At 46.5% G+C, this 20772-nt stretch overlaps 2 protein-coding genes and 1 long non-coding RNA gene across 5 annotated transcripts in view; all 3 read left to right on the plus strand.

Moving 5' to 3' along the window:
- Positions 1 to 1776: 1776 nt before the first annotated feature.
- On the plus strand, positions 1777 to 6994 carry LOC144725112 (gametocyte-specific factor 1-like). The gene is made up of 5 exons (XM_078604583.1): positions 1777 to 2119; positions 4060 to 4192; positions 5716 to 5805; positions 5905 to 5977; positions 6928 to 6994. The coding sequence occupies exons 1-5, from the start codon at positions 1877 to 1879 to the stop codon at positions 6992 to 6994; spliced, it is 606 nt and encodes a 201-aa protein (XP_078460709.1). The 5' UTR covers positions 1777 to 1876.
- An 885-nt stretch (positions 6995 to 7879) lies between these two features.
- On the plus strand, positions 7880 to 15111 carry LOC144725130 (uncharacterized). The gene is made up of 3 exons (XR_013586622.1): positions 7880 to 7956; positions 8875 to 8958; positions 13523 to 15111. It is a non-coding gene; the product is annotated as an uncharacterized LOC144725130 (long non-coding RNA).
- Positions 15112 to 19136: 4025 nt separating this feature from the next.
- Positions 19137 to 20772, plus strand: part of MYB (MYB proto-oncogene, transcription factor) — a 30376-nt gene continuing 28740 nt past the window's right edge. For all 3 annotated transcript variants that reach the window (XM_078604303.1, XM_078604305.1, XM_078604304.1), the window contains exon 1: positions 19137 to 19485. In XM_078604303.1, the coding sequence (XP_078460429.1) occupies positions 19463 to 19485 (23 nt within the window). In that variant the 5' untranslated portion in view covers positions 19137 to 19462. The remainder of the gene's footprint in view (positions 19486 to 20772) is intronic.

The following is a 20772-nucleotide window of genomic DNA, read 5'->3' on the forward strand; positions in this document are numbered from 1 at the left end:
AGCCATGTCACAAAAAAGGACGTATCCCTCTGGTGCCGAAAAAAGAAAAAAGAAAAGGACCGAGGAGGAGAAAAAAGAGCGAGATAAAGGTATGTTTGCATTATTATTTACAGTATGTTTTGTGCAGCAGCAGCACAAATTGTGCTCACGTCACTTGAGGAAGCAGCTAGCTAGTCATGACTCATGATATTTTTATAAGCCATTTTTTATTAATACATAACCTCACTGTATTCGTTTATAATATTCGCTATAACATTATAGTGTGACATTTGTGTCAATAATCTTCTAGCACAGATGAGTCTGCGTGGTGGGAGGGGGGCCCCCAAATCAAATTCTGCTTAGGGCCCCCAAGAGGCTCGGGCCGGCACTGTGAACGCGTGTGGTACTGTGTGTGCGTAATCGGCGTACCCCAGGTGCGCGATCATAACGTGAGCGGCCAGCGGGCGGCGAGCGCGGCGCAGAGCGGCGCAAGAGTGGGTATCGCGTGTGGAGCTGTATGTGTGTGTGTGTGTGTGTGCGCGCACGTTCACGACCTGTATAATACAGGTGCGCGATCCTAACGTGAGTGGTCAGGGTTGAGTGAGTGCCGCGCAGAGCTGTGTGTGGGTGTGCGCACACGTAATTAACCATGTCTACTACGCGGACCCGCGGGGGAGGGGAATCATCGAGCGACGGCTCTCACCCCATGGGTGAAGAACCCAGCAGCGGTTCGCCTAGCAGCGAGGGGGTGAGTAATGAGGTTAACCCGGCCGTTAGGGGTACCGAGGGAGGAATCTCGGGGGCCAGCGACCCTCACAAGTGCTCGCTAACAGCACTTGCCCCAACAGTCTGTTAAGGCTATACGGGGGATCTTTGGCTCTTTGTATTGCTGCTGCTCAATGGGTGCTCACATGTTGTGTTTACATGGTATGGGGAATGAGTGCAGTTTAGAACACGGTCCACATTTTAAGCAAAAGGCTCCACATCTTTGTATGCCAATCACAGTGTCATAGTTTACCCATTCTTATTTACACTTCTAAGCCATACGTCTCATGTTGTGCATGACGGGGAAAAGCTTACAATGGGGTGCGTCTAATTTTTGATTTAAAGCTTTCGCGACTGCAGGGATTAATATTCTTGGTTCTTTCGGTAAAGTCACGTAGAAGGGAAATAATAAAATATTAGTTTTATATTTATTTTATTACTTCCCTTGGGGTGCGTCTAGTTTGGCGAGCTGCTCGATGGCATCCTGAGATGCAAAGTGACGAAATGAAGTGCCTCCCACAAAAGATCTCGGTGGGCAGCTTGATGGGATATGTGTCGTCGTCTGGGACTCACGGCCACGCCCGCACTTGGGGTCACATGACTCGCATCCCTCACCTTCCGCTCGTGAAGCTGGTGGCCGTATTGCCCCCGTGTGCTCTTGTTGTTGCGCCGGTTCGGTTTGAGTGCCGTCCGCGTTCTTCGGGGAGAGGTCTATCTCCGGGACCTTTGCTGCTGAGTCAGTCGGTTCTTTGCCCCACGCGTCCCACGATTCCGTCCCATCTGTAGAGTGGGTTGGTGCCCCGCTGCAGGGCTATTTGCTGCCGTTTCCCAGAATGGCCAGCGTGATTTTAAGCGCTTTCAGAAGGGCAATGGGGCAGTAGCTTGCGAGATTGTTGGCTGGTCTTCGTGGCTTTTAGGATGGCAACGATTTTGGAGTGGGGTACCACACTTCTGGGATTATCCCTCGGTGTCAATGATGATGGAGGCAAAGTTTGCAAGCTACATCCGTCCTTTTGTGTCCAGGTTCTCGATTAATTCTGGGTCGATGCCGCAAAACCCGGCGTTGAACCCCCAAGCCCCTTTTTGCCAAGAGGCACAAAGGTTACCACTGCGCCTGCAAATCGGGTGACAAATGCAAATCCTCATTGTTTGTCTTGTGTGTGTGTGTGCTGAAGACGGTCCCTCTGAGTTGTGCAGTGCAGGCACGCGTTCGCCATCCTTGGAGGCTGTCACCATGTCGCGGGACCTGGGAGAGACACGCCCCCTGCCAAGCATGACGGATATGGACCCTGACGCGCTCTTTCGGTGTCCCTACGACCCCAGCCACATCATATGCGCGAAGCGCTACACGTATCACGTGGCCAAGTGTAGCCTGGTAAGGACACCCAGCGAGAGGTAGAGCGTCGTGATGATGGTGATGAGCGTCGTGATGATGATGGTGATGATGGTGATGGTGGCACCGAATGATATCTGAGCCGGCTCTGAGGTCCTGAACCCACGCTTAACCAGTGTGGTGCGGTATGGTGAAATAACCCCCTTGGTTAGTGTACCGCTATACGAACGCGGTAACCCCAGTTTGATTACCGGCCACGATTAACATCGGCGGTGATATCTGTACCGGTTCTGGGCCTCCCTTAGGTCGACTCGGCCTCAAACGAGCACATGGATGTGGTGCGTAAACGTCGGCATTGGGGAAACTAAGGCGGTTGCGTGTGCGGTCCTGGGCCTAGCCACCACTCGGTGTGCCATGTCGGCCTTGGTAAATAATCTTGATTTGTTTTTGATGTAGCACGCTTCACACCGGGGTGTCTCGGAACGCTTGACGCGCGATAAGTGACTTGCATCTCAACACATTTGAAAGGGCGCATCCCCCAGTGGCACCTGTCCCTGCGCGCGGCACAAGGCGACTTGGGAACTTGGCCTGCAATCGGGCATTAGTCTGCCAGTCTCGGGGGGCCACGCTTGTTGCTGCTGTGTGTGATCTCGATGAGTAATGCCACCGCCCCACGATAAAAGCCGATTTGAAACCAAACCTTTCGATTTAAAGCTTTCGTGACTGCAGGGATTCATTTTCTTGGTTCTTTCGGTAAAGTCACGTAGAAGGGAAATAATAAAGTAATACAAATAAAACAAAACATTTTTATTTTTTTTATTTTATGATTTTCCTTCTACGTGACTTTACCGAAAGAACCAAGAAGATAAACCAAAAATTTGTGTTTTCAAATGAGGCATGATCTCACGAACTAATATATGTAGGAGTCAAATCGCACGGCCGAGTCGTAGCACGTTTGCTCGTTGTTGCAGAGATGCATGAGTTCAGGTCCCACAGCTGCCCTGGTTGATGCCAAGGGTATATGAACCATGAAAAAATTAACCCGTAAAAACAAAGTTTTTCACTATAAATCCTTTACATGCGTGGCGGCTAGAGTCCTCTCGTCCTCTGGCTTGAGATGGCTGCCACCTATGGGTCAGATGATTGTCTGTCACCATTAAGCAATTGGTAATCAAATATTTAAAAACAAATTCCCTAAACAGTGTAAAATTTAGGAAAAAAATTTTCACGAAAATTCATTGTCACACCCAACGAGTCTGTGTGCAAAATGTCAGCTCGATTGGATCACGGGAAGTGGGTTAAAAACGACCGAAAGATTTGCACGGTCGCACGCAAGCAAGTGAACTTAATATAAAGGATTAAACAAGTAAACCCGTAAAAACAAAGTTTTTCACTATAAATCCTTTAAATGCGTGGCGGCTAGAGTCCTCTCGTCCTCTGGCTTGAGATGGTTGCCACCTATGGGTCAGATGATTGTCTGCCACCATTAAGCAATTGGTAATTAAATATTTAATTTGTTTTCCCTAAACGGTGTAAAATTTAGGATTTTTTTTTCACGAAAATTAATTGTCACACACAACGAGTCTGTGTGGAAAATGTCAGCTCAATTGGATCACGGGAAGTGGGTTAAAAAACGAGCGAAAGATTTGCACGGTCCTAAGCAAGCACGCAAGCAAGCAAACTTAATATAAAGGATTTAAAAATATGCATCGACCACTTTACAGTGGGAGGGGGGGGGGGGGCGAAGGATCCCATCACATGATTCGGAAAAGGAAAATGTAGACAATGTACTGCACCGTCACTGTTCAAATTTAAGGTAACAAAAAAAATTCCACCCCCCCCCCCAAAATTGCACAACATAGCAGGACTCTTCCTGAAAAAGTTTGAAACTCTGTTAACGACTTTCTTCTTGGGTGAATAAACGTACGTGTAAATCACCGAGAGTGCGACGCCCCTCCCCCCACCCCCCCCCCCCCCTTCAGACGAACAAGAAGGTGGCGCAGAACATGCGCACGTGTCCATTCAACGCACGCCACCGGATACTGAAGAGTAACATGGCCGAGCATCTGGCACAGTGCCCCGACCGGACGGTTGGCCAGACCAAGGTGACGCAAGGTCAGTGATGCCGCCTCGCACGTTCGCAAGCCGGCGCGGCGCAGCGCACACGCGCGCACGGTCTCGGTAATCGCCTCGTCAAGAGTTCCGTCGTTATGCGCTGCGGTTATCGCTGCGATGCGTTGTTGTTTTTGATGTCCGGCGACGTGCCACAAGGCGAAGGCATTCCGATAGGGAAACTCTGCGCCATCACCTTGTGTCGGAGATCCAGACGACTTCGCAGAACTGCTGCCGAGGGTCCCATCATTTGGCACACGAGGTGTGGGATGCACCTTTTCACATTTCCTGCTATTTAGCCCCTAGCCGCCCCCCCGATTCGAGTGAGTTGACCAATACCACCTGGTTGGTGGGTGGGGATAATGCCACCAATCTGAGACCATGGGTAGTATCCGCCACGGGCAGAAAGCTTCATCAACGCACCGCCTGGTTCGTCCAGCTTGTATCTCTGTCGGTTTTACAAACAACGCTTTCTACCACTTAGATACGCTGGAGATGTTTCGCGTCACGTTCAGTTTTTAGTTGTTGTTTTTTCCCCCCCTTTACAAATGGTGTTCCCGATCAAACGTACTGCAGGTGCTAAGACCAAATATGCTCAAAATGTTCCCCCCCGATATATTGCTATAAAATGTATTTCTGTTTATATGATTGTGGTTATGGTTGTACTTTATTAATCCCTAATCTCTGCCATTACATACAATAAAACAAGAAAAGGTAAAAAAGAAAAAAACTGAGCAATGTAATACAATACACTATTAGACATTATTGTAAAAAAAAAAAAGTCCATCTTATGTGTTAGTGAATTTTTTTTTCTTATATTTTAGGCAGGAAATTCGTTTTCAAACTTTGATTTTTTTTTTCTGGGGGGGGGGGGACCCCCACACCCCCTGGAAGATTTGGTCCCCCCCAATGTTGACTCCATGGCTACGGCCTTGGCAGATGCCCTTCTTACGCGGCGCCGTTTATCTCTGGTGAACTTGCCGTCGTGCACATTTCAGATTTTAAATACAAAATTGCTTCCAGAAAGGTAATGTGAGAATTTTCTGCACCAAGCAGGTGCTACCAATAAGCCACCTTTAGGTCAATGGTGTCAGGACAAATCGTGAGGTGTTCATCAAACGGTAATGAGCCAAGATTATTCATCTTGAGTGACTTGATCAGAGGAATTACCTAGTTACACGAGAGGGCCCATTGTAATTACAGGTGGATTTGAACCCTAGAGTTCGAAACTATATATTTTATTTTACCAGGTAAGGCCCACTGATCTATTAGCTCTTTTTCAGATGTGACTGGCCACAAATGATGGCTCAACGAAGTGGCTTATGTGGCCATTTATAGCAATCAAATACTCTAAATGCACGTTGATTCTAAATGTGGAGGGAAAACCGGAGGAGTCGGAGAAAAATCCACAAGACCACAGGGAAAACATGCAAACTCCAAATATATAGGCATCAGGGTCTGGATCGAACCCACGACCTCCTGCATACCAGTCGAGGGAGTTAACATCTCAGCACCGTGTCTCACAGGGGCGGTGCGTGCGGAGAGAGGCGACGGTCATTCGTCGGTGCCGCAGAGCAGCGGGGAGGTACAGCCATGCCAGGAGGATTGGGACGCAGGTGAAATGAGGAATACATATCATCACTGAATCGATGACACTACCATCAATTTCGTGATTTGTTTTGTGAAGAGCGGTTACATTCGATTCTTTGTTGCAGAGATGGAACAAGATGGTGAGCAGCAGCCGTACATCTGGGGAATATCTGCCATGCCCCGCAGTAAAACCACAAGGTGCCCTGCACGTAAAAAAAAAACATCTATATAAGAATGCACACAAACCGTTGTAAAACGTCAAGTCGTTGAGTACATTTCGCACGCGCGCTATTCTTGTGGCACGGAGATGCCGTTTTCAACGCCTGATGAGGCTGGTTGTAATTACCGGCGAAACGACGCACACAAATTGTAACCGTTGTGGGTTTACTCTCCAATACACCGGTGCGCTGTACTCAAAACTAACTGGCAAATTCTTTGGGTCTACATGACTTTACCGAAAGATCCAAAGAATATGAATTGCTACAGTCGTGAAAGTTTTAAGTCAAGAACTAACTGGCATGTTTTGTTCACGTGACGAATCTTACTAATTGGCTGTGTCGGGTAGTGGCAAGTTTAACGACATTTATATTTACGCGATCTACCCAAAACCCCCACACTCCCGCTTGGGTCCACGTGGCCAATTGTCCCCCGGTTAGGACCACCGTACGCTGGGCGGCAGTTGTTCCTAAACCCGCGAGCTTTTTCATGTGCCCCCTTTGCCAGACCTGTCCGCCGTGCCCATCCTCCTACCTGCATGCACCGAAAAAAAAGTCAGTCTTTTCCAGTTCAAATGAGCAATTGAGGTTTAGCGAAAGGTTCATTGTTGCCCTCTAGTGGCGAGGAACGGTAAACCTCACTCGCTGGCCACGCGAGAAATGGCTTGTCACCCGTTATCCAGGTCAAGTCCCATGACCATCTCCAAGAACTCGTATTGGAAAGGGGGAGAGTTTGTTGGACAAATATTCTCCGTATATTGCTCGGCCTTGTACTTTGTCAAATCGTAAGCACATTGGGCATTCGCGCTGTTCTCACAGTGGGCTACCGAGAAAACGCCGTGTTGCTCTAATTGGGTGATTTGCGAGTAATTTTTCTCCGCGTGTAAACTTTGGACGTTGACGAATAACGTCACGGGGATCTCTCGCATACAGCCGTGAAGCAGACGGGGCACGTGCGTTTGGTGAATACAGCTGCAGCATTAACCAGGGCGGCCGCTGAGCTCGTACCACGAAGCTTTGCAACGAGCGGCAAACGCGCCACCGCACGGCCATGCATCACCACCCCCAGTGTCTATTGGTTTCTCGAGTTTGTATAGGTGGGAATACCTTCTTGCAATCGGTCAATATTGGTGTGCCAACGAGAGTAAGGGGCCGTCCATAAATGAGGTCACGCACCTAGGAAGGAGGGGGGGGGTCAGACATTTGTGACGAGGGGGGGGTCATCTTCTTGGTTCTTTCGGTAAAGTCACGTAGAATGGAAATAATTAAATAATAAAAATACAACATAATAAAATAATTATCACGACGTTTCGGCCACAACGCAAGCAGCCGTCCTCAGGTGAAGAACAGGTCTGTCGAGAAGACAGAGTCTGAGGACGGCTGCTTGCGTTGTGGCCGAAACGTCGTGAGAATTATTTTATTATGTTTTATTTTTATTATTTTATTATTTCCATTCTACGTGACTTTACCGAAAGAACCAAGAAGATGAATCCCTGCAGTCACGAAAGCTTTAAATCGAGGGGGGGGGGGGTTGAGAAATGTGACGTCACATCAAAATGCGCAACTTTAAATAAATATAGACAACACGTTCTACATAATTAAATAGACTTTTTAATAAATGTTTTCTCCTACAACATCAGAGTGCAGCGCCACATTAAATACGCACTACAATGACAATAGTTTAAAGCGATTTGAAGCATGTTTTATTTTTTTGGGGGGGGGGCAGAGCTTTGTGACGTTATATTTGAGGGGGAGGTCTGACTTTTTGTGACGCCGTGTGACGAGCGGGGGGGGGGTCAAAAATCGTCCAAAATCGCGTGACGTCATTTATGGACGGGGCCCCTAAGACACATACATAGACACGTCCGGTGCTTTTGTTTTTGCAGGAACAACTCTGCCGCTGGACCCAGTGGCAGGCAGCTCGCCTCCACGACTGATGCCACGGGCTCCAAGCACAAGACTGTGAGTACCAGCAACTTCATGCGCTCGGCTGCTTTTGACAACATCACGGAGCTTTTAGTGGAGTGGCCGAGATACCGATCTAATGGTTCGAATCCACCTCCCCCCGCTTTTCGATCCGTTCCGGCAATCGGAAAACGATGGTTGTGGAAATGGTTGTATTCATGTTCTGGATGGTTTTAAGAACCTGGTCACCGCGGTAGCTAACGTTTAAATGCTAAACGCGCTCGGGGCTATAAACAATGACGGCGGCGGTAATATTTCGCTGAAAGTGCCGGGTAAAGTATTTCATCATTGCCGTAGTGGGGGCGGCGGTGAAGGGGACAAATTTCCCCAGGGCGCCCCACCCACCAATAGCAATAACACTGGTCAACAAAAAAAAATTCTGGCCTGGACTTTGCAGCTAATTTCAGGGTGCTGATTCCAAATATGATCTCAGATTTGCTCTATCACATCTCATTTTTATGCTATCGGCATACCCCATTTTCATTGATTTTACCCGAAATTAACTCTGTCACTTATGATTGCAAGTTGTTGCGAGTCAGTGACTGCTTTAGTGTTAAAATATGGTGCTGTATTTTTAGGATAGTGTGTTTACAATATCATTTTATGTAGATATCCACATTTATTTAATATTTTTCTTCTGCAGTTTTTATTGAAAATGCAATATTTGATATCTCAAAAACCTGATGTGATAGACAAAAAATGATGCCAGATTTGGAATCAGCACCACAAAATTACCTTAAAACCGTTGGAATACCTTATGCCAGAAAAAGTGTGGTGACCAGTGTAATTCAACTCTGCAATAATTTGACTCTGCGATAATTCAGGGGTCAGTGGGTGACGACTACAAGGGGCAAGTTGCTGGTTAGGAGGGCCGTTTATGATTCTCCCCATCGCTACCCCCCCCCTCCCTCGCAGAGCAACGCATGGGCAAGTGCAAGCTGCAAGTCTCGAGGAGGCGCCGCTTGGCAATAAGACTCCCAAGGGATCCGAAGGAAAATGGTTAAGTTCGACACCCGCCCGCAGTGCTTTTGTGTCCACATCATGAGAAGGCATGGGTAGAATGACAAACAAAGCTTGAAATGATCCACGTTGAATTGTCACTAAAGTGTGAAGGTGATTTCTTTAAACAAAAGGAAGGAGCAGTAATGGGCTCTCCTTTGTCTCCTGCCAAAGCAAATCTGTACATGGAAAAGTTTGAAACAAGTACAGTAAAACCATCTTTTTGGTTTGGATATGTTAATGACTCTTTGCAACATTGGACAGACGGGACGTAACATCGGCGTAAGACTAAAAGAACACCAAAGAAATATAAAATTATCTCAAACACAACATTCGGCAGTGGCAGAACATGCTTGCCAACAAGGCCACACAATTGATTTTGAAAACGTTAAAGTGTTGTGTATAATTATTGATTACTGGCCAAGACTAATTAGATAATCCATTGAAATTGGGAGCAATACAAATAACTTTAATCGCTCTGACAGCTACAGGCTTAGTGCGGCCTGGAAGCGTATTATTAAATAATACATATTACAATTCCTTATAGGGGGAACACATACTAATTAATGGTTTACTATATAGTATATAATTACAATAACCAGATTGGGTATAGTGATTGGGTTCAGTTATTAAATGATACACATTACAACTGATTACTAATCATAACAATTAACTTATTACTAATCTATTATATAATTACAATACCCCCCCCCCTCTCCGCCTCTGATCTCTGCACCTGATTGGGTTAAATGATGACGTCACCCTGCTGCTGCACTACTCAAGACCGGGAGCAGGTGGAGGGCTTCACTATTCTGGCAAATTGCCCGACGATGCTGGATGATGTAATTACCAGCGAAACGTCGTACTACTCAAAAATTGTAAATGTTGTGGATTCACTCTTCAACACACCGGTGGGTTAAAGTAGTGAACTATTTGTTTTTTCGATTTAAAGCTTTCGTGACTGCAGGGATTCATCTTCTTGGTTATTTCGGTAAAGTCACGTAGAAGGGAAATAATAAGATAATAAAAATAAAACATTATAAAATAATTATCACGACGTTTCGGCCACAACACAAGCAGCCATCCTCGGGTGAAGAACAGGTCTGTCTGTTTTATTTTTATTATTTTAGTATTTCCCTTCTACGTGACTTTACCGAAAGAACCAAGAAGATATGTCTTTTGTCAACGTGACACTTTTTTACTGATTGGCCGTGTCGGGTGGTGGAGGGTTGAGACACATTTATAAATAACGCGATCTAAACCCAAAAATGTTTATTATGAATAATATTAGTCGCGAAAGCCTGCTACGTGTTAAACTAAAAAAATGTCTCTCCACGTGCTTTGCAATTCGCCGATAATTGAGTCATGGGGGGGGGGGGTCAGACCCTATCATTACCGGACAACCGCGTAGGGTCAGTGCAGATGGTTGGGGCTCTGCGGTGCTGGCAGGTGCTGTTTTGCAGAACTTAAGGATCTTATCGGCGGTGAAATGCGGTTGACAAGATGCAAGCTCTACTAACTCGTCCTGGATATGTTAAAATAACCTGTCTCAAGTATCTTCCTCTACCCAAACCGCTGTGTCCCTGCAGAGCGTACTATTTGTGGTCGCTGCCCATTGAGCACTTTAGCACCACATCTTTGGGTTTTCCCCACCGCCCCCACCACCCCGGAAAGTTTTACAGTGTTTGCTTTTCCTTGGTTCACCGTGTAATACGACACGACAGCCTTTGAACCACGGTGAGGGCTATCGGGGTGAGCCTCGGATGGTTTATTGACTCTCCAAGCAGTGGTCACATTGAGATTTGGCTGACGCTGTAAGGTACACGTGACTTTGCCTAAAGTGGCTCTGGGGGTGGCTTTGAGGGTTTATGGCATCACTGAAAGGGGCACTCGGCTGGCACCCATGGGGCCAGGGTACAAATCCGGGTGGCCACCCTTTACGAACAAAATAAATACATCACATCGGCCGCACAGCCTTCTGGGAGAGCGTGCTTTTCAGTGGCGTTGGTTTCGTATAAGCAAGCTCTGGTCTTGCTTTGACATTCACGTGTCTTATCAGCAGAGTTCGAGTTGCTGACTTCTCGTGTTCAAAAGCAAGGATTTATTCAGTATTTGCGACGCAAAATTATAATACCGAACATAAAACACGGAATAACCTTGCGTGGGCAAGAGGATGTGTAAAATAGATGTAATTTGTTTTTAATGTAGAGAGACAAATGTTTGGAAGAGGGACAAACAATGTCTGCTTATAGTTTTATCCATGATAAAAATAGTTCCTGAAGATTACACTATGCTGATAATACCACAATGACAATATTATAGAAGCCTGCTTTGGTTTTCCCTACGTGTGGACACTACTATCTCGTGCCCTCCGACTAAGAATGGCCCATTGTGTGCGCCGATGATGCTGCTGCAGCGCCATTTACAACCTGCCCTGCGATAAATAAGCGAGCGCTTGCCCTCCGCCCGTGTGTAGGTTTTATTATCCCGTTGAGAAAAGAAAGATTCAACATAATTTCCACTTTTTCTTCTTGGTTCTTTCGGTAAAGTCACGTAGAAGGGAAATAATAATATAATAATAAAACATAATAAAATACAATTCTCACGACGTTTCAGCCACAACTCAAGCAGCCGTCCTCAGGTGATTCATTCAGACGCTGTCTTTCCGACAGACCTGTTCTTCACCTGAGGACGGCTGCTTGCGTTGTGGCCAAAACATCGTGAGAATTGTATTTTATTATGTTTTCTTTTTATCGTTTTATTATTTCCCTTCTACGTGACTTTACCGAAAGAACCAAGAAGATGAATCCCTTCAGTCGCGAAAGCTTTAAATCGAAATATAATTTCCACTCCCCGCTGTGGCAGAGCGACTCTGTGGCACGGGGAGTGAACAAAGAAGCATGGAGAATTGCACTGGGACAGAAAGAGGAACACGTGGATCAGAGAGCGAGTGCACATTTTTTTGAAATATTTTCACTTGGAAAGTTAAGTGGGCTTGGGCAGGACATGTCGTTAGAAGAGGGGGTGATGGCTGTGGTCAAGGCTAGAGAGATTGAGCGAGATGGCGTGGATTGGAACATGCCCTGAGAGATTTACACCATTGGAACCTCATTTGCCAGAAGAAAAAATATGATAATTGTTTTTTTACCATTTTATCTGGCAACAAAACTGACACCTTTTTTTTACAAGGAGTCATGTTTGCATAGACCACAATACCTGCAGTCGTAATGCAAACAAAAAACATAACTCTGATAATGTATGCACTGTCCTTATCATATTTTTTTTCTTCTGGCAAATGAGGTTCCAATGGTGTAAATGCTTACCCTGAGCTCTCGTACTCTGATGGTACATTGTCTTTGAGTTGTGCGCCTTTTGGCGTCATCTGGTCCAACACCATGTGAGACTAGGCTCTAAGGAAAGCTGTCTCGGGTGTGGACCAATCAACTTCAAGGACAGTGCATACATTATCAGAGTTATGTTTTTTGTTTGCATTACAACTGCAGGTATTGTGGTCTATGCAAACATGAATCCTTGTAAAAAAAGGTGTCAGTTTTGTTGCCAGATAAAAGGGTAAAAAACAATTATCATGCCCTTAGAGGATGTCCATTTCGGACATGGAGTGATGAGTCGGCTTGTGCGTTGGAGCTAGATTGTTGGCATCATGAGACCTTGAGAGATGGCAACAGCTTGGAGGCGTGGCTGATGTTGATACCATTTATTTTTCCTGAGATTTAACATTTTCTGCAGCCAATCCTACAGCATTTAAACTACAGAATACATTTTGATGAGCAAAAGCTCATTAGAAATGCGTTGGCCTCACAACAGATACACTTAAGTAATGTTTGTCGGGGTTTTTCTATACTTTGGTTACGATCGCACACTACTAACATGCATTAAACATGTCTGGGCACTGAGCTAGCATCAGAGATCCCGAATTTAAATCCAGATGCCCAGGTTCTCACATGGTTTACGAATTTTCTGCACGCAAAAAAACATTCACCAAAAAAATTACTCGTCTAATTTATTTAACTTTTAAAAATCACATCTTTAAAACTTATGACGTAACTTTTATTTTAGCGCTTTTCTGAGGTGGTTATTGCTCATGTAACAGGTGAGAAGCTGACTCAACACCTTAGCAACTGGCGCAACCACATCGTTCTCGAAACCACAACTCAACCATTGCTCCCCCCAACTGCTTTGTCCACGTCAGGGCGAGTGGTTGCGCAGCGAGCAAATTTAACTGGTTCGCGAAAGTGCAACGAGTGGTGAAATACATCGATGCGTGACAGTTTTTATTCGACTGTAAGCAATCAGTTGCACAACCGCGTACAACTGGTTGCAGAGACGTCCACATATAATTATCAATTTAGTTGCATGCAACCAAGTTGAGACTAACAGTTATTTCCAGTACTGTGACTGCTCTTGTATATATTTTAAAGACTTGAAACAAGATGTTTTTTTATCTGCCAAATGTTTCAGCATAACTCGTTGCATTTCACCTGGATGTGTATTACAACATTTCACTGCAACAAAAACAATAAATTCATACTTTTATTTTTTGCAGGGCCTTGTCAGCATCCACGGTGATCAACGGTCGGCCTATCCTCCAGATGCCGTGACCCCAGCAGAAACACTTCTCCGGACCGCCACTCCACATTCACCTGGACCTTTAAGGCAGAGTGGGACTTTATTGCTTTTGTTCTGTACTTGGCCATTCAGAAGCTGGTGTGCTCACCGATTCTAAAAAAACTCCTTTGGTGGTGCCATGATGGCGAGATGTCTCCCTCGCCTGCTACGCAGAAGTTTGTGGGTTCGATCCCTACCCTTGACGCCTGTACATTTGGAGTTCGCTTGATCCTTTCCCTGCTGTGGTTGCGTGTATTTTTATCCGGGTTCCTCCGGTTTTACCCTTCACAGTGCATGTCAACCACAATTTGATGACATGCAACCACGGTCTTGGACTGTTCAGTGTGCCGACGTGCTCAGGATAGGGTCGACTGGCGGTGTTTCTGACAGTGTTGGCCCACTAAGGAGCCGCCGTCCATAAATGACGTCACGCGATTTTGGACGATTTTTGACCCCCCCCCCCCCCCGTCACACATCGTCACAAATGTCTGACCCCCCCTCCCCCCAGGTGCGTGACGTAATTTATGGACGGCCCCTAAGCCACCCAGGTACCTCCTGACATATCCTAAAAGATTTCGAAACGTGACTGGACTTGGGGTCATTTTTTATTTAGCGATTGCTTTTGCACGTGACCTTTTACACAGAGCACCAGATAGGCAATATAAATAAATGTATGGCCGTGTTATGTGAGCCATGTGACAGCCTCCTCGAGCACGAGCAAAGCAACACGTTAGTGCCACTGCCAGCGTGTTCATTCACGTCTTTGGATGCACATTCAACGGGCCACGATTTGCGACAATGATGAGTGTTTACATATAATTGGTTAAAGCCGCCTTTCACGTGGTGTCTCTTTTGGCAGTGCGTTCGACAGGTGTTTGTAAGGCTTCTTAATGTCAGTGCAATATTTGTAAAGGTACTCTATTAGAGGATTGCCACAAGGGGGCGCCACTGCATTGTAAATCCTCGGATGATCTCATCCGAAAGGCACACGCATACTACACAGGGCTTACACTTCTACCAAGACTGGACTGTATATTTTTTGACATTTACAGGAAATGACCTGTACATATACAGCCAAGTCATTGAACTGTAGAGCAGTGTTAGGGAATTATTTTTTTTATTTTTAGGGCGGTGCTGCTTTTGCATTTGAAAATTCGAGCGGTTCAAACGTCAAGCGTTTTTGTAATTCCGCGTTCCAAACGTTGAATGTAACTTTCAAATCCAATCAGACACTCAAGAATCCCACGTAGTCTAGGCGACTGTAGTGTTATTATGGTGCGTACTCGTTTTACTGCAAATCTCAGTCGTAATACCACTCGCTTGTTCTACTACCAAAGCAGGCCTCTTAAAGTTTATTCAACTGATGCTTTGGCTAATAGGCATACTATTTTACTTATGCGAGCATGATTTAGGTTATTTTGCAGAGAATGTTCAACTTCTGTGCTATTGTCTAATGTCTCTTCCTGTATTTTCCATTTTAACCCTTGTCACCTTTTAATAAAAAATGTGTTTTTATCCTGAATGAGTTCTCATTTGGCTGAAATAGGATATGACTGACCGACTGATATTCTTTACGGAAAGCCACATTACCCAAAATATTACCTTGTTTATTTATCAGTTGAAAGGTTTTTTTTTATTGAAGACTGAGAACATTTCTCACCCTGAAATTTAACAAAAAAATGGAGGGAAGTGAGCAGAGTGCGGGTGTGTTAAAAAATGACAATTCATCTGATTAAACCAGTGATTCTGTATAAATCAGAGTGCTGGACACGAACATTGATTGGCAGAGAAGAGAACGCCGTGATGGATTTGTGGCATCGGCAGAAAAGACAAATGAGAAAGGAGTGAGACGACATAGGCATTGGCCAGTTCCGGGTTAAGCTAGTGCGGGGCCTGTAGCATATGTTATAAAGGGACCCTAAATAAAAAAACATTAAAACATAATTGTTTCACTTGCATAGTAAATTAATTGTATTTTTCAAATTTGCTATACAGCCACATAATACGACAAATCGCTAACCTTAAACACCCAGTCGTTCATAAAAGTTGAAGGCAGTATAGTACTAGAGTAATAGAGCAAGTGCAGAATCACTTAAGCGGAATTCATAGCTTGAAATCATTTAGCGCGGGGCCCTTGAAAGTGCGGGGCCCGTGGCATATGTAGCTACTTTTGCTACTGTGATAATTCGGCACTGGCAGTAGCTTCGATTGTGGAGGCATTGAGGGAGAAAAGACTTGAGATGATTCGGACATGTTGCCAGAAGGGCCGGGAGAGGGCGTGATGGTCGACGGAAAGAGAAAGAAGGGGAGACCGAGGAAGACGTGGCAATAACTTGCCGACAAGGACGTGAGAACATGCTGCGTTACTTTGGGGAAGGCTGTGAAGAGAGAGGATTCGGAAAGAAGCCTCGACCGAACGGCGGTATTTGGATTGGTTCACCGACTGAAAGCATATAGAAGGGCCATGCCAGTGAATGCCTTGGGATTTAATTAGGAGTCATTGGATGAATTTGCAATTCAAAATCAACTCTGAAAATGCCTCGTACTTCCCAATGTGACTAATAATTACTTGAAATTGTGTTATCTGCACAACACCTTTTATTATTTAGCTGACATTCAATTTTTCATTTTGTGTGGTTATCACAAGTTGAATACACAATTCAATAAAGTTATCGAGGTGAAATACACAGAGTGGCTTTTGTCAGTGCTTTTTTGTGATCACAAAATTAAGCTTCCAGCACCAACAATAGGGGAAATATTTCCAAACAATTCCACCAAGATGAGAGTTTTCACCCATATAGCGTTCATAATGTTGGGCTAATGATGAGTGTATCAGTATCGCCACAGCATTTTCGGTCTTGATGAGTGATCATATGTCCTGTTCGCCACGCTGCTAGATAACGGGGATTTTTGTATTTTTCCATAGTATAAGCCATGGTTTAACCACGTATTACTTAGCCATGGAGTTTGGTAGTACATGTTGTTTACGTCGTTTATTGTGAAAATTCGGTCACAGTTCCTATGACCACTGTTTCATTGCTTTTATGGCTTTATTTTGGTGATTTTCGATAGGTTTTTTGGTTTGGCCATGTTTGTTTGTTGTAGTACAGAGTTAGACTGATGGCCTTAATCTAAGTTGTCTTGTGGTTGTTGTTGTTGTTTGACTTGCATCCCACTGGGATTTTTGCACATTTTTGCGTACGGTGCTTTTTCTGCAATATTTTAATGTCTTTTCTTGGATTTTCTGTTTGCACTCAGTCACATATTCACTTTAAGATGTTTTTTGTTCATGTTTTTTTGTTTGTTGCGATTGCACCCGATTCAAGAGCCGAATGGCTCACAGGGCTATACCTAATAAATGAACTTGAACTTGATGTACTAGTTTTTGAGGCAAACTACGCTGTACATCTAAAAGTGGGTTCCATACCTACTGGACATTGTGAAATCTACTGGACATCTGTGAAAAAAAAGCTTCATAGCTCATCGGATTTCTCCAGGATAAATACATATTCTGATTCTATAAATATGATAGCTCACCAGCATTTGTTTAAGTAAGCCCGACTGTTGATGAGACACTGAATCTGAAAACCAGCCCATAGTTTACGTGTATGAAACCAAAACTTCTGAAAAAGTACTCCCAAAAAGTAGTGTGGGTTGTGTAAAAATATATTTTATTTTGGAGACTGATATGGGAAGTAGACTGCGTATTTCATCTGCCGTGTAGGTGTGTTATGGCTAGACACACGCTCACATTTCCAAGTTGCAAAATGTGCATGTCCAGTAAGCTCCACTGTAAAAATGTCTTCTCCAGAGCCAGTCACCCACAGGTTTCAATTTCCCAAACCTAACGGGTAATGTATGTAGGGAATTAGTAAGATAGTAGTTTGCTGCATTGTGGGTGAGCTGATACCTTTATTGATAACTGCAATTATATTGGACAAATGCAAAGCTCTTCTTGGTTCTTTCGGTAAAGTCACGTAGAAGGGAAATAATAAAAATAAACATAATAAAATAATTCTCACGACGTTTCGGCCACAACGCAAGCAGCCGTCCTCAGGTGAAGAACAGGTCTGTCGGAAAGACAGCGCATTCAGACGCTGTCTTTCCGACAGACCTGTTCTTCACCTGAGGACGGCTGCTTGCGTTGTGGCCGAAACGTCGTGAGAATTATGTGATTGTTTTATTTTTATTATTTCCCTTCTACGTGACTTTACCGACAGAACCAAGAAGATGAATCCCTGCAGTCACGAAAGGTTTAAATCGAAATTTAAATGCAAGGCTGATTCATATCCACAAACAGATAAACCAGGAATGAGGCCATGGTAATTCCTGGCAAGATTCATACAAATTTGTGATAATTTAGAAAAACATGTTGGATATGAGCCACAAAAACACCAACACATAACAACACACGCTTGTAGCAAATCTTGACAATACTGGCTCTATAACATTAATTTTACAGCATACTTTGGATAATTAGTTGGTTACAGGATGGCGTTCACAGAAATAAACTTTCAAACGCTGGGTTCAGTGGCTCCGGATAGCGACGATACAAAAACTCCAAACTACTCTCACTGCAAGCTGGAAGTAGATCTATACTGGGAATACACTTTATAACTTAGACATCGGATATGTGAATCAATAACAGCATTGTCACTGCCTGACACCACATTGAACAATTACGCCACCACAGCCTCAACCCACTCAGCCCCGTCTATAAACCTGGCAGCACACGAGCCATTACCGCCACGACCCCAACTCGTTCGTCAATTATAAAAGTAGATAATAGGCGACGTTTCGGTCACTGGTTCTTCTTCATAGCACGTGCTAGAGAGATGGAGTGGATAACAGTCGGAGGCTGCACGTTGCACCACAGGGCTTGGTGTGAATTAATATCGTTGTATATTCCTGAGGAATATTTAGTTTTTAAATTGACGTGACGAGTTACCTATCAGTCGAGTTCGAGAGACAATCCCATCAATAACGAGTGGAACACAACCTCCATGAGTGCCAACGGCACCACAAAGTCACGCGCAGAATACATCGCCTCACCCCCCTGCCCCTCCCCCTCCCACTGCCCCCCCCCCACCACCCCCCACTGCCCCCCCCGCCCCTGCCCCTCCACACCACCCACCACCGCCGCCCCCCCCCACGACCGCCCCCCCCCCCACTGCCTCCCCACCACCCCCCACTGCCCCCACTGTCACCCCCCACGACCGCCCCCCCCCCCGCCTCTGCCCCACCCCGCCACCCCCCCTACCCCCCTGATCCCCCCTTCCTCCCACCACGCCCATCAGGACGAGCCCCCCCTCACCCCCCTCCTCACCCCCCCCCCCTCACCCCCTCCCCACCCCACCACTTAAGTCGCGCGCGCGCGTGTCCCCACATAACGCCCCGACGGCGCGCGCCCAGAAAACCACCCCCCCCACCCACCACCACCACAGTCCACGCCCCCAAAACAGCTCGGCCACGCCCATTCCGACTGACCACGCCCACCGCGCGAGCCCGCGGCGCCCACTGCGCATGCGCCACATTCAAATACGCCCTTGGGCGCGAGATTTGGCGCGAGCGCGGCGCAGTTCGCCGCCGACGTCGTTCGCGGGCATTTCGCGCTCCACTTTCTCTCTCGTGAAATAAACAAACATCGGTTAAAATATTTAACGGACTAACGTTTCATTAGAAACAAATTATTCCCAAAGCGAGACGATTAACGTTAGCAAGACGCTTTGTCGATTGACAAAGTTATATTTAGTTTTTTTTATTTGTCTGTTTTTTAGAACGATTTCTATTCGAATTTAAGTTTGGTAATTTTTAATTGTTTTGTCGGCGCGGCGACCGTTCCGTCTCCTCCTGCTGCTGCTGCCCCCAACCCCCCGTCATGTCGAGGCGCTCGCGGAACAGGTGAGAGGCGCAAGGAGGAAGGCCGCGTACCGGGTTCGCGCCCGCGTACACACACATACACGCGCGCGCGCACGTACACACACATACATGCACGCGCGTGCACACATACATGCACGCGCGCGCGTACACGCACACATACATGCACGCGCGTGCACACATACATGCACGCGCGCGCGCGCGTACACGCACACATGCATGCACGCGCGCGCGTACACACACATCCGCGCACGTACACACACATACATGCACGCGCGTGCACACATACATGCACGCGCGCGCGTACACACACATGCGCGCACGTACACACACATACATGCACGCGCGTGCACACATACATGCGCGCGCGCGTACACGCACACATACATGCACGCGCGCGCGTACACACACATGCGCGCACGTACACACACATACATGCACGCGCGTACGCACACATACATGCACGCGCGTATGCACATGCACGCGCGTACATGCACACACGCACATGCACGCGCGTACATGCACACGCGCACGTGCATGTGTGTACATGCACGCGCGTACGGGTCGAGGCGAATGAACGAACGGTCGAGAGCGCGCGCGTGGCAGGGAGAGCCGCCTGCGCATGAGTCGACTCGAGTCGGGTGCGCGGAATAAAGAGAGTCGAGCGTGACTCGAGACGACTGCCTGGGGGGAGAGCCTGCGTGAGAGAATCGGTGGCCGGCGACTGAATGGCCGCGTTGGTGAATGAGCCAGTGAGGTGGGTGAGTGAGTGGGGTGAGCGAGGTGAGTAATAAGAGTGAGCGGGGTGAGTGAGCCAGTCAGTGGGGGTGAGCGAGGTGAGTAAGAAGGGTGAGTGAGAGGATGAGTGAATAAGGTGAGCAAGCGGGGTGAGTAAGATGAGCGAGCGTGGTGAGTAAGATGAGCGAGTGGGTGAGTAAGATGAGTAAGTGGGGTGAGCGAGGTGAGTAAGTGGGGTGAGCGAGGTGAGTGAGTGAGCGAGTTGAGTGAGGTGAGTAAGATGAGTGAGTGGGGTGAGTAGGTGAGCGGGGTGAGTAAGTGAGCGAGGTGGGTGAGCGGGGTGAGTGAGCGAGGGCGCACGTGTCGGCCCCGAGACGACCTCGTGTCGAGCATCACCGCGTATCGTACAGTACGTACAGTATAACGCATGCTCTTTGCTGCTGCTGCGAGTGAAACTGCACCGCGTGAACTTGTGAAGGGGCGAGTGAGTGTGCCCACGTGCGCCTGACGGGTGAAGGGGGGCTATGTGGCATATGTTGTGCAGCATTGGACAGAGGAAAGTCCCGAGTTAGC

Source organism: Lampetra planeri, chromosome 22 (assembly GCF_965212315.1).
Source record: "Lampetra planeri chromosome 22, kcLamPlan1.2.h2, whole genome shotgun sequence".
Classification (NCBI taxonomy): domain Eukaryota; kingdom Metazoa; phylum Chordata; class Hyperoartia; order Petromyzontiformes; family Petromyzontidae; genus Lampetra; species Lampetra planeri.